This window comes from Cyprinodon variegatus, unplaced genomic scaffold, assembly GCF_000732505.1.
Source record: "Cyprinodon variegatus isolate N-32 unplaced genomic scaffold, C_variegatus-1.0 Scaffold134, whole genome shotgun sequence".
Lineage (NCBI taxonomy): Eukaryota > Metazoa > Chordata > Actinopteri > Cyprinodontiformes > Cyprinodontidae > Cyprinodon > Cyprinodon variegatus.
The window spans coordinates 591,945-608,451 of NW_015150587.1; the positions used below are offsets into that span (position 1 = coordinate 591,945).

General features: G+C 36.2%; 1 protein-coding gene across 16 annotated transcripts in view; it reads left to right on the forward strand.

Annotated features, from left to right (window-relative positions):
- nedd4l (neural precursor cell expressed, developmentally down-regulated 4-like, E3 ubiquitin protein ligase) overlaps window positions 1-9,621 on the forward strand; it is a 54,959-nt gene extending 45,338 nt beyond the window's left edge. For all 16 annotated transcript variants that reach the window (XM_015376384.1, XM_015376385.1, XM_015376386.1 and 13 more), the window contains 13 exons: window positions 9-67; window positions 310-375; window positions 1,012-1,241; window positions 1,897-2,018; window positions 4,005-4,075; window positions 4,426-4,521; window positions 4,617-4,690; window positions 4,805-4,865; window positions 5,026-5,085; window positions 5,333-5,440; window positions 6,575-6,671; window positions 9,318-9,390; window positions 9,485-9,621. In XM_015376384.1, coding sequence (XP_015231870.1) covers window positions 9-67; window positions 310-375; window positions 1,012-1,241; window positions 1,897-2,018; window positions 4,005-4,075; window positions 4,426-4,521; window positions 4,617-4,690; window positions 4,805-4,865; window positions 5,026-5,085; window positions 5,333-5,440; window positions 6,575-6,671; window positions 9,318-9,390; window positions 9,485-9,587 — 1,220 coding nt within the window. In that variant the 3' untranslated portion in view covers window positions 9,588-9,621. The remainder of the gene's footprint in view (window positions 1-8; window positions 68-309; window positions 376-1,011; window positions 1,242-1,896; window positions 2,019-4,004; window positions 4,076-4,425; window positions 4,522-4,616; window positions 4,691-4,804; window positions 4,866-5,025; window positions 5,086-5,332; window positions 5,441-6,574; window positions 6,672-9,317; window positions 9,391-9,484) is intronic.
- Window positions 9,622-16,507: the final 6,886 nt, after the last annotated feature.

Sequence of the window (16,507 nt, forward strand, 5' to 3'; positions counted from 1 at the left end):
TTACCCAGATACGAAGACCACGCAGTGGGAGGACCCTCGTTTACAGAGCCCAGCGATCACAGGGCCTGTGAGTAGCTTTGCATCTTCCTTATCTTGCTTATAGGTCACAACAATGTCAGGAAAAACTGCAAAGCAGTTTCATATGACGTGCACTTTTCTCAGCCTCATCAAAAATGAATCACTTTCTAACTGCAGTTGTTATTTAATATAAAAATACAATTGTCTTCAGAATAAAATCTTTTTAAATTATTATTTAATGTTTAGTCTGATGTCAAGCACTTTATTCACACCTGTTTGTTCTCTTTGCAGGCTGTTCCTTACTCTAGAGAGTTCAAGCAGAAATATGACTATTTCAGGAAGAAATTAAAGAAACCGGTAAGAAAAAATGATCTACATTGGGAACGAAACTCTGTGACTTCTCCTAGCGTAGGAAGCAGCTCTAATAGGAATGGATTGGCTTCCATTACCAAGGTTTAAAGATGGTATCAAGTTTAAAGAAATATACAGTTCATACAATGGAAACCTCTTTAAACAAGGAGCCAGAGGAACCATCCTGGCTGAGAGCCTGCTACTTTCCATTGCGTACAAGAAAAACACTTTTAATTATGGTTGGTCCATTTTATGTAAATAGCAAGAGATAAATGTTATAAATCACATTATTAAATGTAATAATCAGTGTTATTGTAGCCGGGGAAGTAGCCGAATCTATGTTTTGTGGGGGAAAAAAAACATTTCTGTTGCAGACCATCATATAATAGGAATTTTTGTTTGGAACATTTTATAATTCTAAGTAGCTAGTGGTTTATTTGATTAAAGATATTAAAAGTATAGCTGTTTTTTTCTATATTGCCATTTTCTTATTCAGCACTCTTCACCTACTTCTTTATTGGCCTATTAGTATATTTTAGATAATTAGAACCTTATTAAATTGATGCTTGTGTCAAAAATGTATTTATTTTTTTCTCTAAAGCATTTGTTTGTTGTACAAACATCTTCTCCCTTCTGTACCAGGCGGATATCCCCAACCGATTTGAGATGAAGCTACACAGGAACAACATCTTTGAAGAGTCCTACCGTCGGATCATGTCCCTGAAGAGGCCCGATGTTCTAAAAGCACGATTATGGATCGAGTTTGAATCGGAGAAAGGATTGGACTATGGTGGCGTAGCCAGGGAGTGGTTCTTCCTCCTGTCTAAGGAAATGTTCAATCCGTATTACGGCCTGTTCGAGTACTCTGCCACGTAAGCCTCTTCTTATTCTATAGAGGACACTCAAGTCCTTGTAACACCTCAGTACACAGAGTTTTGTCAAATTTAAATAGCAGCATGATGCGGTTGAAAATAACCTCTTATCCTTGTGTGTCGGAGACAAGGTGTACCAGTTTTCCCTGCTGTTCTCTTTTTTTCCCCCGTGAGACCTGTAAAGGTTTCCTTCTACTGTGATTAACTTTTCCTCGTATTCAAAAAGCCATCCTGAGGCAATGTTTCCCACAAACATGATAATAAAAGTGCCGTATGCTATGTTCTTTTCTGGGCACCATCATCATCATCATCATGCAATGACGCAACTCTGCCTTGTAAAATAACAAAGAGGCCGTAAAAAACCAACTGTTCTTGGAAAACAAGTATAATAATTAATGTTCAGACTTTTAATGAAAAAGCTTTTTAGTAGCTTATCAAATTGAAATTAATGTTTGAATTTGAACTCCATCTCAGGGTAGCAGTTTAAAAGCATTGATTGATGTTTTACTTTAATTTTTTTTATTGGATGAATCCAGGAATTTGTCTCCTTTTAAACAGTGAGAGTTTTATATAGAACATAGTCAGGGTTTAAAAAAAAAAAGACGTATCTAAACATGTACTTGTTGCTTTGCACTTCTCTCCTGTCTTTATTCAGGGACAACTACACTCTCCAAATCAATCCAAACTCTGGCCTCTGCAACGAGGATCATCTTTCCTATTTCAAGTTCATCGGTCGTGTTGCAGGAATGGCCGTGTTTCATGGAAAACTGCTGGATGGTAAAATATTTCATTCTACAGTTTCTCTAGTACAGAATGTCCCTCTCCAAGATTTTATTTCAACTTCACAAAAGAAACTTATAAATAATGAGGAAATTGGCACCACTGAGTCCCAGTTTGATACCTTATTGTAATTAATATTGGGTCATATTAAATCGTTTTGAACTTTAAATAATAGCCTTGCCTGCCCGTGTTTTCATTCAGAGGAACCAGCGAAATGTTACTTTATCCCCTATTTCTTTTCTTCCTCTATGCTTTATAAAATCTTAGGCAGCCCTAATGTGACATTGTGAATAAATATCTTCTGATTTTCCTCATATTGCTCATAAGCCAGAGAGCCAGTACACCCTGAAACCAGCTTTTATAACCAGTTTAGATCAATTAAACCCAGCCTGATGCTTTCAAGTCCCTGTTTCTGTTAATTATATATATTTTTTGCATCCAGCAAATAACTCAATTAGAAGTTGTAATAACATCAGACCAATCCTAAATTAATTTTAATATAGATATTTAGTCTTAATGAAAAGAGCTCAATCTTTTGGTACACATATTCTTATTTTACTTTATATGCACTTAAAAACATTATTTTATTGGTATTACACTAACCCAAAAATGGCTTTGAGGACATTGTCTGTTATTCATGATTACCATTTATACTTTGTCTTGACTGTGGCTCCTGCAGACCAGGCATGGAATTCTGCTCCACCATAGCGTTTAAAATCTCCTGTAATGATCTTAAGAACAGTATGGTGTTGTGCTAAGCTAATCTTAGCATGTCAACTTCTTTTGTTTCTAACAAACATGCCAAAAGTATTTAGCCACCGATCTAAAACATTTGATTTAGATGTTCCAGTAATTTCCATGGTCAAAGTTAAACAGACCTTTTCTACAAACATCTGTAAAATAGATGGGTCGTGCTCAGGAGGTCAGTGAATTCCAATTATTATTTTTTCTCTGCTAAATATTCTCTGAGCTATATTTTAGCTCAGTAGAAATAACAGCGATTGACAGCAACTCAGCCATAATATTGCAGGCCACATAAAATCATAGAGCTGCATCAGAGGATGCTGAATGATCTGTAAAGTGCACATCTGCAAACTCTAGAGGTGGAAAACTGTTCTCAGGATTGACCGCTTTGGTCCATTTCGGGCAAATATTAAGGTTGTTGAAGGCAGTTGGGCTCCCCTGCCTCAGCTCCATTGAATCTGCTCCAAATACTTCAGCAAACCAAGAAAATGTAAGCTATTTCATTCTCCAAACATTGTTGGAAATGTTTGAATTTAACACCTTCCAGTTTCAGTGTCAAATATTAGTAAGCAATCTGGTGTGATAGGACTTGACTGACCTGAACAGATTCCTGACCTGAGCCTGAGACAAGGTCTCTGGAATGAGATAGAATTGAGAAATCATCAACTAAACACAAAGATGCTTCTTGGAAGAATGGTCAGAAGCGCCCATAAACACCTATGATGGCAATCCTAAGAGTTTAAGCTACAATAAGGGCATGGGAAAATGTTATGAAACTCTTTAGAATAGGAATCAGATGTTACTCAAGTTTTATAATATGCAGAAGACTGATGCTTTAGGAAGTAAAGTGCATTTTAATGTTTGGACAAATGTGAAAAATTTAGAAACAAAAAAATATCAATAGGATTTAACAACCGATATCATAGCTTTTAATTCCGTCAACTTTTAATGAGTGGTGTTTCAGCCCCTTTCTATAAAATAATATGCATGGCCTGTATTACTGTTTTAGATGCTGTGCAGATGAAGATTTGATTAAAAAACAATTGTAGAGTCCTGGGCGGTAAACTGGCGAACAGATTTAAGGAGGTGTTTTTTTCTCAGGGACTAATTATCTCATGCTTTCATCATGCGTGTTAGTGCAGCATGAGAAACCTTTTGGCCGTGTGATCATTGTTGCTTTTGAGACTTTTTCTCCACACGTGCTGTTGTAAAGTATGGCATTGTCATTTTTCATTGCAGGCTTTTTCATCCGTCCTTTTTATAAGATGATGCTGGGGAAACAGATATCGCTTAAAGACATGGAGTCTGTGGTAAGGCCCCCTTCCTTTATAGGCGCTAATTAAAAGAACAACATAACTACTACACTGTGATAAAGATTCATGCTAAATAAATACTTTTTTGTTTAATTAATACAAGTTTTAATTTCTTTAGCATACTGTTAAGGTTCATATCACTTTAGTTAGATTAAGAACTGATATGATGGACTCTATTCTCATCATTACTGCAATTCGGACACTTCCATCCATTTATTGCATTCGAGAAAAATATTTATTATTTTTCTGAGTGATTCTATATTTATCATAAAGCTTGGGAAAAAAATTCTCTGAGTCGATTAATAAAATTTGGTTTAAAACCGAACATATTTGTTGTATCTCTGCAGGACAGTGAGTACTATAACTCCCTAAAATGGATTCTGGAAAATGATCCCACCGAGCTTGACCTGAGGTTCTGTATCGACGAGGACAACTTTGGACAGGTGAGCCGACTTCAAAGCAGCATTTTTTTAGCCTATATATTTGTAATTAACAAGGATTGCTGCACATTTTTAAATGTTTCTGTGTTTTTCCTCAGACGTATCAGGTTGACCTGAAGCCCAGCGGATCAGACATGGTGGTCACCAATGAGAACAAGAAGGAATACATTGAGTGAGCACTCCCCTCATTCCCCTCACCTTGATTCTTTATTTATTTCAAAACATCAGCATGAAAGGTAATTTTTTGCAGCATTTCATTTTCTAAAACATTTTTTCTTTCTTCCAGCTTGGTCATCCAGTGGAGGTTTGTCAACCGGGTCCAGAAACAGATGAACGCCTTCTTGGAGGTATTTGTGTGCAATGATTGTGAATCTCCACATGGGGGCAGTGTGGCTATGATGTTCTAGTTTTGAACATGATATAAACTGTAGCAGTATTTTTGCTTTTTTAGCTTATGGAGATATTATTTTTATGTCTTATGAATGTTTTTTTTTTTTACTTTTTCAGGGATTCACTGAACTCATTCCAATAGATTTGATCAAGATCTTTGATGAAAATGAACTTGAGGTATGGAAACCTGCCTGCTTATGGGAAAATTATCCCATACAGTTGTGACTGTAAAAAAATAACAATGGTTTTAATTTTTAATTTCACAATTTTCTTGCATGTTTAAATGTTTTATTTTTTTATTTAATAGAACAACACCCTAATCATTATCTCTGATTTATGGTCAAACTTTAGCCTAACATACTTAGTGGAAATATGTTTCTGCCTCTGAACTTATGTTTTCCTTCTTCCCCCTGTGCCTGTGAAGCTGCTCATGTGCGGTCTGGGCGATGTCGACGTTAATGACTGGAGGCAGCACACGGTTTACAAGAATGGCTACTGTCCCAACCATCCGGTTATACAGTGGTTCTGGAAGGTTTGTTGGTCAGCCACAAATGAACACAACATCTCATATCAAGACTGCAATAAGAAAAGGGAAAACAACACTATTTGAATTATGGGTGAAATGGCAATTAGATTAGATGACTGTCGTATTTGAAAGCATATGTAGGGTATCAGGCTAAAAGGCTCAAATTTATTTCCCACTGGTCAGAAGTAGATCAATGTCCTTTTTTATTCATTTATTTATTATTTTTTATTTATATTGCATGATTTTCATTAGGTTCTCAAACCAAATCTTTTTCAAACCATTTCTTAAGTATATTTATTCGTCATATTTCACAACTGTTGAAGTTTTTTTTTTTGCTTTTAAACATTATTTGCTCATAACAATTAATTCTCTGTTTATTTCCATCCTTTAACAACAAAGGCTAGCCATTGTTTGCCCAGTTAGCCCTGACCTATTAAGTAAGGCCCTGGTTTTTGCCATAGGTATGCCGTTTACACAATTTACAGAAAAGATTTTTAATTTACTGTGACTTAGACCACAGTCATTTAACCTACTGAAATGATGGGTGCTAAACCCTACATATGAGCTCTAATCCTGCACTTAGGTGAATAAAAATGGCCTATTTTATTTTTTTCCCCCTCAGTATCAAAATCTTTTTTCTTGAATATCTTAGTGTACTTGCACTCAGTGGCCCTGCTTTGTTGCAATGGTTGACATCGTAGATGGCTATAGAAATGAAGCTGGTACCAGACATGTCCCCGTGCGTTCAGCCTGCCAGATCAAAGTCTGTGTTAAAGAACACTGTTGTTTGCTCTGATGAAAGAGTCTCTAGTGTTGCATGCTCCACATATTATCTTAACTTGAGCGCTAACAGACTCACACACATCAAACACGCTTCTGTTTGAATTTGCACTGTTGCGCTTTGGTTTTTCTGAGGACACTTTGACATCATGTGTATCCTAATCCTTGACTATCAAAACCAAATGAAGTTGACCCCTAAGCAACCTTAAATGTTCACTTTCACATAGAAACGATAAACCTAAACCTTAAGAAATCCTTTCTAGACTTTAATGAATTTATTTCATTGAGTATTTAATGCACTAATGATTTAATCAGAAAAATGTGAACGACTAAAGGAGTTTTTGTGTCTTTCTTTTTAAGGTTGTCCTGTTGATGGACGCTGAGAAGAGAATCCGACTCCTCCAGTTTGTGACGGGGACATCACGTGTGCCGATGAATGGCTTCGCTGAACTCTACGGTAATGTTTCCATCTCAGACCTTCCTTCTTGTTAGCATTCAGATCTCTGTGTTTACAGCAGGGATTCACCGACACCTGATTTCTTTAAACCTGTACAACTATTTACATTTCAGTACTTGCTGATACCAAATACCCATACAGGTTCTAAATAAAAGCTTAGTTATAATAAGGAGTTGTGATCATATTTTCTGAAATGCTTAGTAGGCAAAGACAGACTTTTACCTTCAGTCGAGTACAGCTGAGATGCAGTAGAGGGAGCTTTCTTCCACATCAGAGAAAAGAATCTTGACTACAGCAGCTAAGGTTGACTCAGGGTTTGGATTACATGATAAAACATAAAGTGCTATCAGGTTGTTTTTACAAGTATAAGTCCAAGTACTTGAGGGTATCAATATCATTGCCCTCCTAATCCACAGAAATATATTCCTGTTTGTAATTGCTCTCACTGCATAAACATGATTTACCACAGTATTAATTAAAGCAAGGATGAAACGATGTTACATTTTTATAAAATGTTGTTGTCGATGAATATTTGGTTTAACTTTAATGGTAAAAAAAATCACAGTTAACCCATTTTATTTCAACATTCAGCAGCTTTTTAGATTCATACACAACATAATAAATTTACATGAACGTAACATTTTGATCCCTGATTTAAAACACAATGGCCCGTGTTATAATAACTTTAAAGACAGCTGAAGGTTAAGTTATGAACTATAAGATGGTCCATGTTATTAAATGAATTGTATAACAAACTAAAATGAGTACACATCTGAAAATGATCCACTAACTTTTTCAGTCTTTCGCCATGCTCTTTGGATTCCCTGCTGTTAGCTTAGCCAAGCACAGGAAAAAAATGCGTGTACTCTCAGAGCAAAACTCATTAACAACACAATGACCGGCGCTTAAAATGGGGGGTCTTTATATTGACCGGCTGGTCGCAGATCACGTGAAAATCGTCCTATTTCTGAGCACTGTCCATTGAGTGGCACAAGTCTATTTAGAACTTTATATTTTTTCACATTGCTTTAACTGGCTATAAGATAGCTATGAAGCTGAAAAATAAAAATAATGCTTTTCAAGCAATTTACCAAAGGTTAAAAATATTTTACATAGAATTAAACTGCGGTCCTTCTGTTCTTAAAAAAAAAAAAAAAAAAAAAACAGCACAAGATAATTCCAGGATTTCTGTGTGGAAGAAAACTCTAAACTATACAAGTGAATTCAGAATAACAAAGAGAGTAAACAGCAACATGTGGGCAGCCAGCTGTCAGTCAGTGTTGATGATCGTGACATGATGAGAGAAGCTTCTTTTGATTAGAGCTGCTTCTAATCGATGTTGATAAAGTCTTTGTTTCTGCACACGTTGAGAAAATCATAGGGAAATTTAGCCTTTAAATTCAGTTAGCATTTTTCTCTTCTAACGCAGACACTCAGTCAGTGGCTCTGCACCATCGTCTCTCTTCACTCGGTTCAAGACATGCTTAACTAGCCCACATTTTGACTAATCAGCGTCACGTGTCCGTATCACAGCTCCCTGCTGTAAAAACTCCCTGCAGCAGAGAGTGCGCTTAGGAAAACGCTTTTATTGATCGAATTGTTGTAATGCACTGCCTTATATTGCAAGTGGCAGAATGGCACGACCAATATGTTAAAAGTAATCAATTAGATCAGTGATTCCCAGTGCGAGGTTACCCCTAGTGGTCCGCGAGTGCATTGCAAGGGGTACATGAAAATATTTAATTTCTTAGGTGGTGAAATAAAATAAGGCTGGGATCTGTTCTGCTTTGTTAGGAGCCATTCGAAAAAATTAAACAAGCTTTTATCAACCAAAATGTAAGTTTTTCGGATATGTTTGAGTTCAGCTTCAAAACCAAGCAGAGGAACAGACTGGTAGTGAAGAACAGCCTGGTATCAGATGTTTTTCCTACTGAGTTATCGTAGCTCCGCAAAGCAGCTCAATAATTAACAGAGTCTGACTATAATTTTTGTTTAGTATTTTGTTTCCAATTCTTCTAGTTTAAATTTAATTATAAGGGAGTTACTCAGAGGAGCTCCAGTTTTATAAATAGACGTTCATAATATGATTTTGTTTTGTATACATTTCAATTCCTTACTTATTTCTAGGCAGCATATTTATATTGTTGTTGTTCTTTTTTGTTATATTGAAAGAACAATGATCAGAATTAAATGCTCAAATTAAAAGATTAAGTAAATAAGTTTTTACTTTACACTCAGTTATTGTACATTCCACCGTTGGACAATAATCAATACTTTTGAATGAGCGGGGCACTCATGGTAAGACAAAATGCACAGTTTGCAGAGTTTTACACAAGTCCAAAAAGGTTGGAGGGAAAACTGAGTTAGATTACTTTTTCAATGAAAAACCAACGTAGTTAATAATGCAAAGCCATTTAATAAGACTATTAATGTCTCAATATTTAACTTTACATTTTCTTAAAATTAACAAAGTTTTAAAATATAATTCTATTTTTTTTAAGATCAAAAAAGCAGATGTCAACCAGAAGCAACTAATGTAAAACTCTGTTCATTTATCTCCACTTTAACTTGAGTTTCACGTCTAATGTGAGTATTTTGCTAGCTAAACATCTCCATCCTATCGACGACTGTTTTCTTTGGTTTTAGGTTCTAATGGCCCTCAGCTGTTTACGATTGAGCAGTGGGGAACACCAGAGAAGTTGCCAAGAGCTCACACATGGTACTCCACCTCTCTGTTTGAAGAAGCATCCAGCTGCTATTTCATGTCCTGTTTCTCTAACTTTGCTTCTCCTTTTTTTTTTTCTTTTTCTCAGTTTTAACCGCTTGGATCTGCCCAGTTATGAATCCTTCGAGGACCTGAGAGAGAAACTCCTCATGGCGGTGGAGAACGCTCAAGGCTTCGAGGGAGTCGACTAAAGCACCCCCTACTGACTGAATCCAACAATACCAAGAAAAAAAGTCCATCGGAATCCACAGGGACGTGAAACCAGTTGCTGTAGCAGTTTTTGTGCGAGCATGTTGTATCGTAATGCCTGACTGTGAGCCGTCTCCACTGCCTGGTGGATTTTAAAGACTGTACAGCAACTTGTCTAGCCAATATGCCCACGTTTTTTCTATCTTTTCAGTGCAGGACGGTTCACTCCTTTAATGTGCTGGGGAGAGAAAAGGGAGCATTGCACTGCCTCAGTTCTGAAATGTCTGATCTGCAGACATAAGCAGCAAACAACCAGAGCTGGAAACCCCAAATCCACCATTTCTCTCCCTCATCCCCCATCCTGTGAAAATCTGCAGTGCTGGAAAATAACCGTGCATTTCAACAGCTTCACTATAGCAAAGAGTTCGAGCCCCTTTCAGTGGAGAGCTCCATGCATGGCCTTAATCTGGCTCCTACATGCACTATTACTCCTAAGAAGCTGCAACGGCACTAAGAGCTTAGATCTTATTCAAATCTTTAAGCAACACCAGGTAACCTTAGGAACTCTAGCCAATCATATTTCAGGAAATCAGACACACCCCTCCGTAGAGCCTTGTCTGGGTCATGTGATCAGATAGCGCTGCTGCAGCCTTTACAGAATAATTTTTTTTTTCTTCAAAAACTAAAACGATTAAAAAGGAGTTTAACCTTGTTATTATTTCCCTTTTCTTTAATATATAAATAACCTAGTGGTCATGCAACAAAATTTCTTTTTTATTAATCCTTTGTATAACTGACAGAATAACATGTTGTGTATTTGTACTGATGAAACAACGTTCTTTAATATTTCAACAGCCGCATACGACATGCCGGTTGAAGTTCAGATTCGGGGCGAGCAGAATCCATGTTTGTTACGCTGATAGCAAATGTTTAAAACAATGTTTTTACTGTAGTGCTTTAAAAGCAGCATGAAACTGTGCATTGTGTTTGCTTTTGACTGCATACTAACTTGGAAGTGGAATCGCCCTCGAGGTCATGAAGGGAAAAGTCAAATTGTGGCAAGTTTCTGTGATTATTGCTCCCCATGCCTGTTGCTGTTCATAATGCTGTAAAAAAAAAAGTTTGTTTTAAGCTCTTTCACGAGATATAAATATATGTATGTATTACACTTAACAGAAGTATTACTGATCAACACTAAAATGAAGCCGTGAGTGAGTGAATGTTGGAGTGAAAAGCTGTGATTACCGCTGAATATAAAGCAGCATGTTTCTTACAAAGAAACACAAATATCGCTATTTTGTTGTTTTTCTTCCCATCTCCTGTTTTTCTAACACAACTGAACCTAAAGGGCACTTTATAGATAACTCCGAGGTCATGTCGCCTGATATGTCTTTTCATTTACTTGAATGTGGTTCTTTCCTTTCAGAGCACTTACTGGTGCAATATAAATACTCTGTAAATCTGGGCTGCTGCTATGGTAGAAACAGAAGTGAAGATGACACTTCATATTCTAAAGTCCATATCTTGATTTAAGCTTTTTCTTGATATTTTCGTCTTGTATGTTTCTTAACCCCTTGATCTCTCAACTCTAATCCGTTTTTGTTCTTGTTTGTTTTTTAAATCGGGTTTTTCTTTTTTAATGGATAATGAGAAATATAATTTTTTTTGTTAATGGTTCCACTACTTTCTGCAACTCTTTGTGGTTCATTTAACTTTAAAATAAAATGACACTTCTTACACGTCTGGTTTTGGTTAATTACGGCATCCTCTTCCACAAGAACAACAGGTGATTCATCCAGTAGCTCCAGAAAGTAACATTTGAAGAACCACAGGCCTCCTCTGCTTCAATTGACATGTTATGTGAATTGGCGCTATATAAATGAACTGAATTTAATTGAGTTTAGGTTGCTGTTCACAATGGAAGAAATGAGGGGTTTGCAAAATAAAATCCTTGTTGACCAAAATCATCACAAAGAATAATCTTGAGTTTCTGAAAAAAAAAATATATATATATCTCTAAGAGATCCAAGAGTATCAGGGTAAAAAAATCTGTGTACTGAAGAGAAGAAAATTACATTTGGTTGGTATGCATTCTGATGGCATTCATTCCACGTTTAAGAAATAAAACGACATAGCAACACCTAAAATGGTGGCGGTAGGAGGATGATCTGGGACTGCTTCAGCACCTTGATTTGGCTGACATGTCCGTCACCTCTGCTTTCTACCAGAACCTTCTAAAGAAAAAGATCCTTCAACTGAGTTTGCAGCGAGAAAGTATTTAAGGCGAACCAGGAAATCTAAAAGGTAAACATTTTGTCGTAGTCTAGTCAAAGTCTGAAATTTAATCCAACTGATATTTGTGCCATGGGCTTAAACAGATGTCCAAAAATGCTCCAACATGGCTAAAACCGAAATTGAGAGGCCTCCACAGAAATAGAAAATACCGTTTCCCAGTGAATATTTTTTATAATCACCTTCATTTCTAATAACATTCGTACATAAGAGCAAGATTTGTCAATTTATCCATCCCTTATTTAACAGCTTGCATTAAGAGATGTGTTAAATATGGAGTTAAAAGTTCTGCAAAAAACAGATAATATCAGAGAGAGGTAACTCCCAGCGATCTGCATGTTTTTATAGTTCTGTGGGAACTTCTGTACTGTGTAATTGTTTGGTCGCAGAATAAATTATCTCTTTATTTCACTGCAAATTGTTGACAGCTATTCCTTCCAAGGATGGCATAAGAAGGAAGTAAGATCAGAGGCAACTATTTATAACAAAGGGACAGAAAAGCATACATTTTTTACACTGTAAATGAACTGTTTTGAGCACTTTTTTTTGTAATTTACTCAGGTTAATGTTTATCTGCTATTAATATTCATTTGATGATCTGAAATACTGAAGATTTCTGTAAGCTGACCCTTTTGTTGTATAACCATTGCAGATGCCCAAATAGGTCAAATAAATGATTAATAGTTCCAGATTTAGCTTTATTCATGCCCCAGAGGAGTGTTTGCAACTGACTCCTAATCTACCTACATTCAGCCATTGCTCAATTAATTGGTTTAGAATATATACTATTTTGATTAATCAATGAATAATGCTGACATTTTTCATTAAAAATACCAGTATAGTGTAAGAAGATTAATAAATACATGTGGGGAAAAAAACAGCAACAGACATATTTAATTGTTTTTTAATTGGAATCAGTTATCCAGCTTTACATTTAGGAAACTATTTTAATAAAATTGTTCAACTGATGATTAACAGAGTACAGACAAATAAATTATTTCATGATTTAGGGAAAGGAGAGACCAAATTGTTTAGTTTCAAACATTTGAAATAAAAAATGAAATCTAAACTGATAAATAAAATATAGATATTTAAGTTGGGAGTTTATGAGTTGGCATGAAATTAAAATCCTATAGATTCCTCTAAACTAGATGTGTTTGTTCTTCACTTCTGAAACACTGAGATATTTTACTTTCAAAGGACAGAGCAGAATATAAACATAAATGTTTAATCTTTTATTAGAATAAGAAAATCTTTTGTATGTAATTTATACTTTTCTATTCTAACGCCTCAATTTTGGTCTGTAAAAAATGTGACTTATGGCCTCACCCATTTGGTGATGATAATGAGAGCTGCAGGCGCTCTTTACTGGATGAATGTGCACACCGTTTGTTGTGGTGAAGGGACCTCAGTTCATTCACACAGGCAATCAAAGAGTTATCAGCTCCAAGGTTGAGCAAATAAAAGCCACCCGGCCTCTCTGGGGACATTTTATCAAGCGCTCCTAAACCCTCCATCTGGTCATAAACAAATTAAGTGCCAACTTCTTAAACCTGAAATGTTTCAACTGGTCACCTACTTAAGAAACAAAGTGGTAAACCAATGTATCAGTGAAATTATGGGAACTTTTAAATATCAGACTGCTGCTTTATGCATTTAATAACAAGTGATTTAAAACACTAAAGCTAATTTTAGCTGATAACTAACAATTTTGTTTTTTTTTATGGATGGAAAATGTAAAAATCCCACAGTGTTTTATTAATGAATATTCCAATTTCATTGAGTTTTGTGCTTTGCTAGATCTGTTAAAAAATATTTAATGTTGTAAATCCAGTAATGGGGGAAATATATAAGTCTAAAGATATATTTTTCCTTTATCTGTCTTACTTACAGCCACACATCTCTTAGATTGTGCAGCTCCACGTCTCCTGTAGATTCAAGAGACGTGGAGCTGCAATTCATTTTCTTTTTTCTTTTTTTTGTGAAGGACAGTATTATTTTAATGATTATTTCAGGCATTTGTTCAGTTACTAAGCTGTATATATTTAATAGACTGGATCGAAAGAGAGTAATTTTTTTTAAGCATTGTTTTCTGCTAATTTGGCTGATTATGATTTAAAATAATAGATCCCTTAATTATTTGTGTAGAGAAATTAGAATGTCACTTTAGATTTTTTTTTTTTTATAAAGCTAAAATGGGGCATTCTGAGACTATCTGAGAGGGAATTTCTTTACTTTTGTGGTCACCATAAATGTAAAATATTACTGCGTTCCATGAAGAACAGCTCAGGTCAGTCTAGCTGACCTGAGATCATTTAGGACTGTCCATTTTCAAGTCTCCACAGATTTATTTTTATCACATCAGGTTCAGACTTAGATGGGTGATTCTACTGCATTGCTGTAGCTGTTCCATTGTAGCTCTGTCTGTATGCTATGGCCAATCGACCTGATTAAGCTGAACCTTTTTCCCAGTTTTAAGTGCTTTTCTCTAAAGGATCATCCTGCATTTAACTCCATCCATCTTCCAATTTACTCTAAGCAGTGTAATCCTGCTGAAGAAAAGCAGTCCCATTGTATAATGCTGCCACTGCCGTGTTTCACTGATGAGTTCAGAGTGACAGTAATGCTTTTGATCAGAGCAACTTCTTTAACAGTGACAATTTTCCATGAATGGCTGTAGAAAATTGAAAACCACATTCCTATGGACTTTCTCTTTCCTGCTCACGCTTAGCGGTAAGATTTTTGAACTCCTAATGGCTTCCTGGTCAACAGAGCGGATTAACTTCTGTTGTACAAGTTTTCATTCCTTCTCAATTATGTCAGTTTTGGAGAGATGCCCTGCTTTGATAGGTTTAGCTATTCTCTCTTTGCCCAGTATAGACGATGGACTTAAAGGTGTTCTCTAGCATATCCAGCATCTGGGATAATGCATCCTAAACCTAGTCTGTTCATCAATTGTTCCGCCTGATATATATATATATATATATTGAGTACCTTTGTCTTCTTGCTGCCACTTGTTCACAAATGATCTCTAAAGATTCATTCTGCTCACTAAATATGTTACCAAAATTATAAAATAAATCACATTCAGTCTTAAACATTTCCCATTAACCCACCAAGCACAATTAGCAGTATAATGGCACAATATTAAATCCTTTTGAAGCCCCTCCACCAACCCGTCTCTATTCTCCATTAGTTGAATTAAGCTCATGGTGGAAACACAGGTTCTGTCCAGGCCAGCTTTTTGGCCCTCCCCTCCTCCACCCTTCACCCTCTACCTCTGGTCAGGGTCGATCAATACTTCCCCCGTAGCTTATCACTAATGTCCCACTGGCTGTTTGTCCACTCTGCTCTGTCTACATAAAGACTTGGACGGGACGGCTCCTAACCCAAAAGCACCACGTAGTCACCCTTGTGAACCCAGCAGCACTACTGGACGTAAAAATACAAAGATAGAAGAAACTGAGAGCAGAGGGCGGCAGGAGACCCACTGCAGCCCAAGGTAAGTTTGGATTTTAATGATGTTTGATTCTTACTTCTTTATTAGAAAGTCTAATGAGGATTAACCGGAAATTGTGAACATTTGACAGACTTGTTTAATTTTTTTCCTATTTAGTAAATCTTCAGGAATATCTCATATCTTTCTGGGCCGATTAGTATTTAGCATTTATGTTTTAGAGACATATATCTGTAGAGTCATATTCCTCCTGCTCACATTCCCAAGCTAGCACAGCTGCAGTCATCCCCACAATCAGTAACAGAAGACACTCGGCTGGACTTTGGACACTTTGGATAAGCCTGCTAAAACTTGACGCTTGTTTCCTCTCTCATTATCACCATTTATACCCTACTTACTTTGGTTAAGGTCTAATAATATTTGCACAAATTGTTTATTTTCACAAAGACTACCCTGCTTCCTCTTCATTTACTCCACAGATTAAACTGCATTTTTCATTTTGTTCTTCCAGATCCTCCACCAATCCTCCCCTCCCCATCCCAACCTTCTCCATCTGCAGCCAAGCTTTTCCTCCAGAGCTATGGAGTGTGACAATGGTGTTTGTGTCCTCTCTATCAAACGCCATTATCACACTAAATAGCTACAGTGCAGAAAGGTCCTCAGTTCACATGCTTCAAATATCGGGTTGATTCATTCTGTCCTGAATGATCCGTAGGTTCTGTACTTTCCATCGTCCAAGCTGTAGTAGAGCATGAACACGTGTGGTCATGTGTCAGAGGTGGCGACAGATCGGGACACGTTACACCGAGGGAGGACAAGCAGGGATGGAAATAGATATCAAATGGATTGAAACTTGATGTCAAGACCATTTAAGCAACCTCTTTTTCTATTCATGCAAAACACAATTAGAAAATGTATTTATATATATATATATATATATATATACACATATATATTCGACATATAAACAGTATCTATTTTATTATTCATGCATTTATCATTTCATTGAAGAAGTTATTTATTGATTATTCTGTTTGGTAGTTCTTATTCTGAATCATAAAATGGTGCTAAAATTTAATCATGTAAAAATGAAATACACAATATTTACATTTTTTTTTTCATTTTATCAGTTGTATAAAACTGTGTATCATGACAGAAAGCTGTATAGGTACA